The following is a 10938-nucleotide window of genomic DNA, read 5'->3' as shown; positions in this document are numbered from 1 at the left end:
ACAAACATCTGGTTATAAATTTGTTTTGGATAACTTGTAAATTTTCTTTTACATTCTTCATGTATAAGCATAAACTACAAATAGACTCTCTTAAATAAATGGAGTTTGCTTATTATTTCACGAACCTTTACCTTTTGATTAGCGGTGAAGACATATCAAGCTTCTATTAGGAGCTTCTACCATGGTCTACTTCAGGCACAATTTAAATTATTTACTAAATAAATTTAAGTCAGGCTCAGATCTTTAAACAGTTTTATTTTTTTAAGGTTTAATCTACGAGCCCAACAAGCCGACCTATTTACATACTCACACATATAATGTAATACATCACACATATATTAGTTTCATCATTTAATTTTTAATGAATTTATTTGTTTTTTAGTTATGTTTTCAATTTGATTGTATTTATATATTAATTTTAATATTATTATTTTATTCTTGTATTGTTATTAGTAAGTTCTTTTAATTATTATAGGAAAAATTAATCTTTTAATCATTCAACTTTTAACTCACTTATATTTCAGTCCCTCAACTATGATTCGCTGCGATTTAATCCCTCAACTATAACTCACTACGACTCAATTCCTTAACTTTTTATTCATCTATAATTCGGTCCTTATTTTTTAATTTTTTTTAGATTTCTTATCAAATAAGAGGGATAAAAAATACTCATATATTATTCTAAAATACTCTCTTTTTGCTCATTAATGTGAGATAGCTAATATGAAAAAAAATTAACAAAAGTTCAACGACTAATTTGTAAGTGATTCAAAAGTTGAGGAACTGAGTCATAGGCGAGTCATAGTTGAGGAATTGAGTCACAACAAGTCATAGTTGAGAGATTGAATTACAAGTGAATTAAAAATTAGAGGATTAAAAGATCAATTTTTCCATTATTAGATATTGTAATTGATAAATCAAGTTATATATTGTACACTAATAGTTCTAAAATATATTTGAGACGTTTAGAACTAAAATGTGAACTTATTTAAAATGCTTACTTTTAAGTATGCTTTAAATAAGCTTTTAGACCAGATCAGATTTTAGATAGGTTAAGGCTTGAGTTATGAAAAAAAATCTTATATAGGCCTCAGATTAGACTCAAGCCTCTGACTTACCACATAAGCTCAAGCCTATTTAGCTAAAGCTTAACCTGACTTAACCTATTTCCACCCCTACTTCTGATATTAATTTAATATATTAGAAGTGTTTAAAAAATGTGAAAAAAATTTGAAATAACATAAAACATAATATGTTAAAGAATAAAAATAAAAATATATAGTTTAATACTAGAAAAAATTAAAACATAATAAGGATATCATAGTCATTTAGAAAAGTACATACAACCCAATTTCTATTTGTAATTTTAAATCTACAAAAAATTAAGTTGCCAAATTTACATTTTAACAACATTTTAACCCAATTTTTAAAAATTTGCTTTGTTCAAGTAAAAAAAAAAAAAAAATATATATATATATATATATCTCCAAACAACATTTAACATTTCAAATGTTAAAGCGTGTTTCTGAAATGCTCAATGTTGACAACTCAAATGCACTGATCAATTCACATTGAGGTATGACAAATGCCACAAAAGTGGAAAAGGAAATAAAAAACGTCTCTAGCTTAAATTTGAAACCTTTGATTAAGTTAAAACAATGCTTGCCGGTTAATCTAAACAGCGCCACAACTCTGACTGAAATAAATTGAAATCACCGTGTCAATGGGGGATGCTGGCGGAAGCCGGAAGAGGAGAAAGCAAAAGGATAAGGGCAAATTTATACCTTGTTATTTTTAATCATCTACATCAAGATGAAAATCTGTATGGAATCTGACTATTTTTGTTTTTCGCTCACGTGGCCTGGTCTTGTATTTTTTTTTTTTTTAAAAAGAGGGCAAATGAGTAAAGCCACGAAATGTTATGGACTATAAATAGACTCTGTCTCCTCAGTCCCTTCTACTCGTACCCTACAATCTCGGGATTCGTTTTCGCTGCTTCCCTCCAATTTCTGTCATTTTCTTCCCATCTCTTTTACTTTCTATTCTGGTGAACAGGCTCTAGTGGAGGAGGTGTAGCGGTAGAGTACGGCAAGAGCTATGGATAGACCTCCAATCTTTCTCGGCGACCTGCTTCTGATGCTTCTGATGCTTTGCTCCTTAACTATCGCTTCTGCTTCCTCAAGCCTTCAAGGTTTCAGTCACATTGAGGAACAACTCCGGCGAAATCTGCTCGCTAACGGCCTCGGTGTCACTCCTCCCATGGGGTATGTATGCGCAAATAACTTTATCGCTTGCTCTCTCTGTTTCGTTGCTGAACTTTTTCAGTGTTCGTTATCCATTACTCTCGCCATCGGTGAAGAGTTGCATTTGTTGATTTTGGTCATTAAATCGTAGAATACTGTATCAAATTCTCTCTCGCTCGCTCTGCTTCACTGATGAGATTTTCTGTGTTCGTTATCCGTTAGTTCCGCCATCCGTGAAGAGTTGCATTTGTTGATCTTGGTCGTTAAATTGTAGAATACTGTATCAAATTCTCTCTCGCTCGCTCTGCTTCACTGATGAGATTTTGTGTGATCGTTATCCGTGAAGAGTTGCATTTGTTGATTTTGGTCATTAAATCTAAGTAATACAGTATCAAATTCTCTCTCGCTCGCTCTGCTTCACTGATGAGATTGTGTGTTCGTTATCTGCTGCTTTCGCCGTCACTGAAGAGTCGCATGTGGTGATTCTGGTCTTTAAATCGTATGATACAGGATCAAATTATTAACGAGCTTCGATTTGAAGGATCCAGATCGAATTCTGTTGGATTCTTTTCTTTTTAAGTATTTTTTTTTAAAAGGAAAGTACTACCCTGACCTCTTCACCCCAGGATATGGAGAAAAGGAAAAACGAATATAAGGTATATCGATATATCATATATGTCTGCTTTATGCATTAACCTCAGCATTGATTTCCCGATCTTGCATTATGTTACTGTGTGTTGTTTCTTTCAATAGCCATGTCCTCTCTTAATTGGTATTCTTTTTAACGGTGAAATTCTTGTAGCTAATACCAGCTCGAATTCTATCGGATTTAAAATTTTGGAAAAGTCTCATCCTGATCTTTTTTTTTTTTTTTTATACAAGGGAGTAAAAAGTCCTATCCTGATCTATTCATAACAGAATGTGAAAAAAAGAAAAAAGAATAGAAAAGATCCTGATATGTTTGCACTATGAAGTAACTTCATTATTGATTTCCCGATTTCGCTTATGTTACTGCATGTTCTTTCTTTCTATAACCTTTTCGTCTCTTAATTGGTACTCTTTTTCCTATTTATGTAGGTGGAACAGTTGGAATCATTTCGCTTGTCAAATTGACGAAAAGGTCATTCGAGAAACTGGTATATTTTGTAACTAATTAGTCAATCAGCATGTTTTGATTGAGAGTTGTAGTGGGAGTGTTTGAAATTATTTTTATTTTGTTGTTTTAAAAACTGATATTTTATAGAATATGTTCTGAAAATAAAAAAATAATAAAAATAAATATTTTTTTTATTCTTCCTTATTTTTCAGAACAATAATTACAAAATACTTAAAAATTATTTTTATTTGTCTGTTTTTCACAACAATATTTTATTTTTTTTATTTTTTAAAACACTTCTTAAAAACACGTTACTTAAAAAATTTTTTGTTCTCTTTTTCTGAAAAACGGAACTATTCTCAGAATAAGTTTTTAAACAATTCCTATAATTCTATTCTCTCTCTCTATGTGTGTGTGTGTGTGTATATCTCTATATCTACGCTGCTTTTCTGTCTTTTTAATAGTAATAAACTTGACTTTGTGTTATGTCTCACCTGGTAATTTCGATAGTTTATCACATGGTGGTCCCTAATCTACATTCTTTATTCTCTTTCTGTTGTTCTTACAACATATTATATGGTTGTGTACTACTAATAGTGGAATATGAGGTCAAATAATAATAATAATAATAATAATAATAACAATAACAATAATTGTGGAATCACTGGTACATAGTCAAAAATTGATTCTAGCCTAACGCGGCGAAAGAACACAATAAATCCATTTATAACATCTAATAACAAGTTCTTTTCTTATTTTTTGGTAATATAATAACAAGTTCTTTGTATATATTATATATTGCATTTATCACAAAATGATCGAATTAATTTTTTTTTTTGAAGAGATTAGCTTGATCTATAAAAATGACAATGTCTCTTGTTGTATAACTTTGTGTGTTTGTGAGAGTGTGTTCTTGGATGGTTAGGGGAGGAAATTTATCTCGGATGATGTTCAAGGATACATGACTACAATAATAAGGATTAATGACTGAATCAGTATTATCAGTTCCTTTTGATTCACTTACAACCGTTTAGTTGAAACCATTTTTACATAATTACAGCGGATGCTCTTGTTGCGACTGGCTTGTCCAAGCTTGGATACACCTATGTCAACATAGGTACGTACATTAAAGCTAATATTTTTAAGCCTCGTATTTCTTAAAATTATTTTCATGTTGGAATATTCGACTATGATGAATTCTATTTTCACATGACAAAATGTTATAAACTTTGGGTTATTCTTGATAAGCAGTTATTGTCTGTTCTTGCAGATGATTGTTGGGCTGAATCGTCTCGAGATGGCAAGGTATCCATTGACTGTAAATGTTGCTGTTTTCTACTTGGACTGTAATTTCTCACTAAAATCGTGAATTAGTGAACTCTGTTTTATGGAACTAAAAAATAAATTTACAAACGCACAGGGAAATCTAGTGGCAAAGAAGTCAACTTTTCCTTCTGGCATTAAAGCTCTTGCGGATTACGTTCACAGCAAAGGTCTTAAGCTTGGGATCTATTCGGATGCTGGGTACGATACTAATCGAAACCTTATTCACTGAATTGTTAAGTTTATATGTAGCCTTGACAGTCTCTTCTAAGAAGCTTCTTTCTTTGTTTTGGTCGCAAGTTAATTTTCGGAGCAAATTTTGCAGGTATTTCACTTGTAGCAAAAAGATGCCTGGCTCACTCCATCACGAGGAGCAAGATGCAAAAACATTTGCATCATGGGTATAAATTGTTTGCCCTAAGTTTGATTTCTCTTGAACTTTTACTCAACTTTGATTTTAAAAGTGAGACGACATTCATTAGAAACGGTAATTTAGATGGGCCGGGCTTATTTGGGTCAGTCTTATTCGGATCGGGACTTGAAGTATCATACCTTTTTAAAAAACTCATATAGTCAAGTCGACCCTAACTTTTTTTGGCTGAGTTCGAGCTGGCCCATCAAGTTTGGCCAAAATTGCCAACTAGAATACACACAAAGCTGGAAATTCCAGTGGTCTGGCTTATTCAGGCCGGATTTTAAATATCCTACCCTCTTAAAAAAAGTTCATATAACCAAATCTGTCCCTAACTTTTTTTTTTGACGGGTTTAGGCTGACATGAATTATTAACTTTAACATTCATGATGCTATGAAGCATATATACTTTAAAATTGGAGATATGTTGTATCTTAAATACCTTATTAATTACATCAGACCATTTTAATTACCTATGAGCGTGCACACACTTGTATGTATATATATATATATATATTATGGGTAACGTCATTTGTATCATATTATATTTATTTACATAAAAGTGTTAATTTCTTGGGTCTTATGGCCTTGATGTTTGCGAGACAAGTAACAGTTGGTATCCATTTCTTTGCTAACAGGGTATTGATTACTTGAAGTATGATAACTGTAACAATGGTGGAACCAGGCCAACAGTTAGGTAGTCGGAAAGTATTTATTTTGCATATTATATTTGAGGTTCAATTATTTTGTTAGTTTTTTGTTTAATTTTTAAATTGGTCTTTTTAGGTTAATATTAGTAATTGGCCATTGGGTCTTTTTAATTTTCATTTTTTTATTTAATATTTGGATAGATGGCAAGAGATACAACAAGAAATTGAATAAACCAATACCAACTAAATCATTATTAGATAATTATTTTTTACCCCTTTTTAATGATGAAATGGAATGACAAAATAAACTCTAAAAAATTGATATTCTATTTTTTTTTACCAATAATTTGATCAAAAAAATTTGATTTTCTAATAGTATGAATTTTCTTAAGTGTTTATGAAGGAAGAGAGAATAACACGGTAGAAATGCGTATGCTATGTGACGTGACTCTGTTTCTCGTATTGACTGTTTTTCCTTTTAGATATATCTCAATTTAAAAGCCCCTTGGCTATTTTTGTATGAAGATTGAAATTTGACTCCAAAACTACTCTTTATTAATATTCAAAATGTGGAAGTCAAATTTTTGTGTCCCTCTGTCCGTCCAAAATTGAAATATTTGGCATAAAAAATGGTAGACTGGTAGATCATTACAATATATCCTTTTTGACCAAAAGATTCTCATTATCATTATTAGAATGATTAATTTGTGTGAGAATTAAATGAGTATTGTCTAAAATAGGTGTTAAGGGTAGTGGAGTCCACTAGCACTATGGCTTATACTTGCTAAAACGAAGTTGATGTTAAAATAACATCAGATCGGTTATATTAATTAAGACTCTCGTGATGAGAACCGACTTAGAAATTCAACGAAACACTTGAATACCAACAGATTTAATTTATATTTAATTTTTATACATTGGCTTAAAGGTATCAAAACCACAGTTTCATCATGCATGTGTTATCTTTATCTTTAACACAGATACCCTATTATGACTCGAGCTTTATTAAAGGCTGGCCGTCCAATCTTCTTCTCTCTGTGTGAATGGTAGTTATTTCCTTTTTCTTTTTTTTTTTTTTCTTGTTTTAATTTTTTTGTTCTCCTACAGTTTCATCATATACTGATTATATTAGTTGTTTTCTGTTTTCAGGGGAGATCTGCACCCTGCTTTGTGGGGTGCTAAAGTGGGAAATAGCTGGAGAACAACAAATGACATAAATGATTCATGGGATAGGTTAAGAAAAAAATTGTTTCCGAAGATACCTCAAAAAATTTTCAAGATTGAGTCTTGTAATAGAAGCTGTACGTAATTGAAGTTCGTTGATGCTTATATTTTTATTTGGCAGTATGATATCCAGGGCAGACATGAATGAAGTTTATGCTGATCTAGCAAGACCTGGTGGCTGGAATGGTTAGTATTGACATATTTTTATTTACTACTCTTTCATTCAATTTTTGGGATTAAAAATCATTAGATTTTAACAATACTCCCTCTATTTTTATTTATAAAAGAAACTATTACTTTTAGTTTGTTTTTTTATATAACAAAATTACATTTTCTAATAAGAATTTATTATAAATTTTTTAAATTACCCTTCATAATTTCATCATTTACAGTTATAAGAAACAATTAATGAAAGCTTGATTATAAGGATATTTCAGTTCAATTTTTTTTTATTTTTAAACATAATTAATGCAGTTAATTGATTTTTTTTAAATTAGGTGATATAATCTTTTTTTCTGTAAATAAAAATGAAAGGAGTATTATTATTATTTTTTGGCATGGAGGGTGTATTAGTTGACCTGTTTTGGGATTTGTGTAAGTCATATGTTTTATTGGTTCTCGTTAATATATACAGACCCTGACATGCTTGAGGTGGGAAATGGAGGGATGACCACGAATGAATATATCGTTCACTTCAGTCTATGGGCCCTTTCCAAGGTACGCAGTCACGATTGCAAATTTATACTCCAGAGTCTGAGTGTGTAAGACACTTTCAAACAAAATTATATATATTAATAAATTTTATTAAATATATTTTATAATTTTTTAAAAAATATAAATATAAATTTTTAAAAATGATTTTTATTATTATTTTTGATAAACAGGTCGAAAGTATATTAACAAAAGTAAAAAGGAAAAGCTGCGGATGAAGAGTTAATAATGGTACAGTAAAAGTAAAAAGTAAAAGGTAGATTAAAAGTTTGATTTGTGCCACATTTCTGAATGCTAAAGTTACGTTGTTGAAGTAATCCAGGAGGAGAGAGATACCACAGTTAATGGGGTGTGAAATCTCATTTGTGAAACATTAAATAGAAAGAAAAATTATAATACAAGATTTGGGAAGAATGGAGTATTTTTATGTTTATATAATTGTCAGGTAAAAGGTACGTAAACGTTTGCAGGCTCCACTTCTTCTGGGTTGTGATGTTCGGAATATGACTAAAGAGACTCAAATGATAATCTCGAACCAGGAGGTTATCGCAGTTAACCAAGGTGATGATGCATAATTGATCCGACTTGTGTTTTCCACTTGTAACCATTACTAACACATTTGTTTTCAACAGATTCACTCGGTGTGCAAGGTAAAAAAGTTAGGATGGAAGGTGATATTGAGGTATGATGCGGAGACTTGGAATTTAATTTGCAACCTATTCTAGGAAAATATTTACTAATATTTATCCTATTTGGCTTTTGAAACATTAGTAAATGGCTCTTTTTATTGGTTTGGCCTATGCATTAGATGGTGCTTTTTTTGGGGGGGGGGGGGAGAGATGGGGCTTGATATGAATAAGTTTTGCTATTTATTAAATGTATAGATTTATAATAAATTATTCAATATTCAATTTTTTGAATTTATCATAATTATTATGATTATAATTATAGTGATTTCTTTATTTCCAAAATGTATATACTATTTTTGTCTAATTTTGTATTTTTAAATCAAAAATTATCTGCATAATTTTTAGTCTAAATATATATATATATATATATCCATGTCAATACCAATACTTTAGACAGCAAAAATTAAAATTAGATTGAAGTTTAAGATAATGTTTTTCATAAAAAAAATCTTCATAATTTTAACAAAACTTTAAAATTTGATTTAAAAATTCTTAAAATTAGAAATTTCAACTCAATAATATTTTGTAAATAAATGACATAATTTTTGACTAAAAAATAAATTAAAATGCACAACAACATGGAAATAAATCACAAGTCTTATACCAGTTTTGTGCTAAAACAAGTAAAAAATTATTAATAAAAATGCATTTTCATTTTTATTTAACAGATATGGGCAGGTCCTCTCTCTAAAAACAGAGTAGTAGTTGTGCTGCTCAATCGCGGCCCCGTGCGTTACTCCATCACTGCCCTGTGGGACGACATCGGCATTCCTCCAAAAAGTGTTGTGGAAGCAAGAGATCTTTGGGAGGTAAATCATGTTTAAATTAATTATAATTATAAGTATAATTATGTCAACAGAAGACATGAAAGTATATAATGGAGTGACCTAGTGGTGATATGTTAATTCATAATCATTACAACGTCAATATACCATGTAACTGACCATGTTAACAAGTCTGATGTCAAAAATAAATGTTATAACTGACGTTTAATTAAAAAATATTTAGTAATTGACGTTTTAAATCAAATTTTAAAGTTTTGTTTTAAAATTTCAATTACTATATAGTAATTGAATTATTTAGGCTGTGGCGGCTGGGTGCTCTCCGGTGACAGCAGTGATGGATCCAGAATGATAAACAGAATGGGCTAAATTTCAAATAAGATGAAACTTGGCGGGCCCAAAAAACAATTTTTATCAATTTTTATAAAACATTCTCATAATTTTCGCAGGGATGTAATTTTTTTTTTTTGGCCGACTATAGATTTGTCTCTAGGTGGCAGGGGCGGTCTAGAGCTCTAGTGAGCGGAAGTGAATGAATTATATTTTTCTGAAAAAAGAAGACAAGATAAAGGTGTTTTTTGTAATTGTATAAATAAACTTATTTAAATTTAATGGCCTAGATGTAATAGGCTCTTAATTAAACGTTATTTTGTATCATTATTGTACTGTTTGACATGAAGGAAGTTGTGAATGTTGGCAGCACAAGACACTGGGGAGAGAATTTGTGGACAAAATTAGTGCGACTGTGGAGTCACATTCGTGTAAAATGTATGTTTTGAAGCCCAAAGCATGAGATCAAGGAGCAGCATGTATATCAAATGCATGAGAGCTTCAGGAGCCATTCCCTTGTGTCAAATCGTAGTACGTATTAAGTCAACATGTTTAAGTTATATGATCGTTCCAACGTTTCCTTCACTTCCTCCTCCCCTGTTACTTCTAATTTTTTATGGAATTAATGTAAAAATAATTACTATTTCATGTGTGACATTTACAACAATAATTTACAGATAAATCAGCTAACACAATGTGCTTGGCCCACACTAGGATTCAGATCATTTTACCGTGGAAGAGTGAGGTAGCTTCAAGACTAGGTCATGAAAAAGTAGTATTAGAAGGGAGGTTTGTTACCATTTTGGTGATCCTGGTTTACTTTAGGGGGGAATGACAAGTAAGGGTTGTTGGAACCAGTAAATAGATTTAAAATTTGAGTTGTGTCAAAGACACTGTCTTTAAGAATCATTTCATTACATTAGATTATTCGCACGGCAGCTCTCTAAAATTAAACAAAATCATCCTTCAAAATAAACAGGGTTATAGAATAACAAAGACTAACATATACTTAGCAACACAATATAAAAAAGGAGTTTGAGAATTGAAGAGCTCTTAGACTTGGACATATTGCATTCCCAGGCTATATATAGGTACGGTACATGGACGACTTTGACAAAGTCATCAAACATTGGTTTAAAGAACATAATAGCACATAAAGTCACTTTATGTGGACGTTTTGAAAGTGGAGAAAGTTTATAGCAATTGAATGTTATTTAAAGCCATTAATCCATTTAAATACTGAATAAAAAACTCCTTATCAATAATTTCTTCAAAAATTTACAATTTAAACATAATAAACAGTGGTTTTTACGGGAAGCCAAGGAGATTATTGTTTAAAGCCATTAATCCATTTCAATACTAAATAAAAAACTCCTTATCAATAACATACTTCAGAAACTTACAATTTAAACATAACAAACAGTAGTTTTTACGGGAAGCCAAGGAGATAATTAATTTAATAATTTTGCAAAAACAAA

At 30.7% G+C, this 10938-nt stretch overlaps 1 protein-coding gene across 3 annotated transcripts; it reads left to right on the top strand.

Moving 5' to 3' along the window:
* Positions 1-1981: 1981 nt before the first annotated feature.
* Positions 1982-10174, top strand: LOC129298415 (alpha-galactosidase 1-like). Of its 3 annotated transcripts, none has more exons than XM_054936827.1 (15): positions 1982-2264; positions 3321-3379; positions 4400-4456; positions 4610-4644; positions 4760-4863; positions 4988-5063; positions 5713-5771; positions 6705-6770; positions 6874-6957; positions 7070-7134; positions 7583-7665; positions 8130-8220; positions 8292-8341; positions 9017-9157; positions 9831-10173. In XM_054936827.1, the coding sequence occupies exons 1-15, from the start codon at positions 2098-2100 to the stop codon at positions 9921-9923; spliced, it is 1230 nt and encodes a 409-aa protein (XP_054792802.1). In that variant the 5' UTR covers positions 1982-2097; the 3' UTR covers positions 9924-10173. The 3 variants fall into 3 exon arrangements, with proteins under 3 accessions (XP_054792802.1, XP_054792803.1, XP_054792804.1); XM_054936828.1 differs by lacking the exon at positions 9831-10173 and adding an exon at positions 9416-9821; XM_054936829.1 differs by lacking the exons at positions 6705-6770; positions 6874-6957 and having other exon boundaries at positions 9831-10174.
* Positions 10175-10938: the final 764 nt, after the last annotated feature.

Source organism: Prosopis cineraria, unplaced genomic scaffold (assembly GCF_029017545.1).
Source record: "Prosopis cineraria cultivar Desert tree isolate PC_DT_omini unplaced genomic scaffold, ASM2901754v1 PC802, whole genome shotgun sequence".
NCBI lineage: Eukaryota > Viridiplantae > Streptophyta > Magnoliopsida > Fabales > Fabaceae > Prosopis > Prosopis cineraria.
Note: the sequence above shows the minus strand (reverse complement) of the source record. Positions and strands in the feature narration are given on the sequence as shown.

What these genes read in the sequence shown, in the direction of transcription:
- LOC129298415 (XM_054936827.1), top strand. Translation starts at nt 2,098, where the DNA reads ATGGATAGACCTCCAATCTTTCTCGGCGACCTGCTTCTGATGCTTCTG. An exon ending in GGGATCTATTCGGATGCTGG is followed by an intron (nt 4,864 to 4,987) that starts GTACGATACTAA and finishes CAAATTTTGCAG; the next exon opens with GTATTTCACTTGTAGCAAAA. An exon ending in GGTTATCGCAGTTAACCAAG is followed by an intron (nt 8,221 to 8,291) that starts GTGATGATGCAT and finishes TGTTTTCAACAG; the next exon opens with ATTCACTCGGTGTGCAAGGT.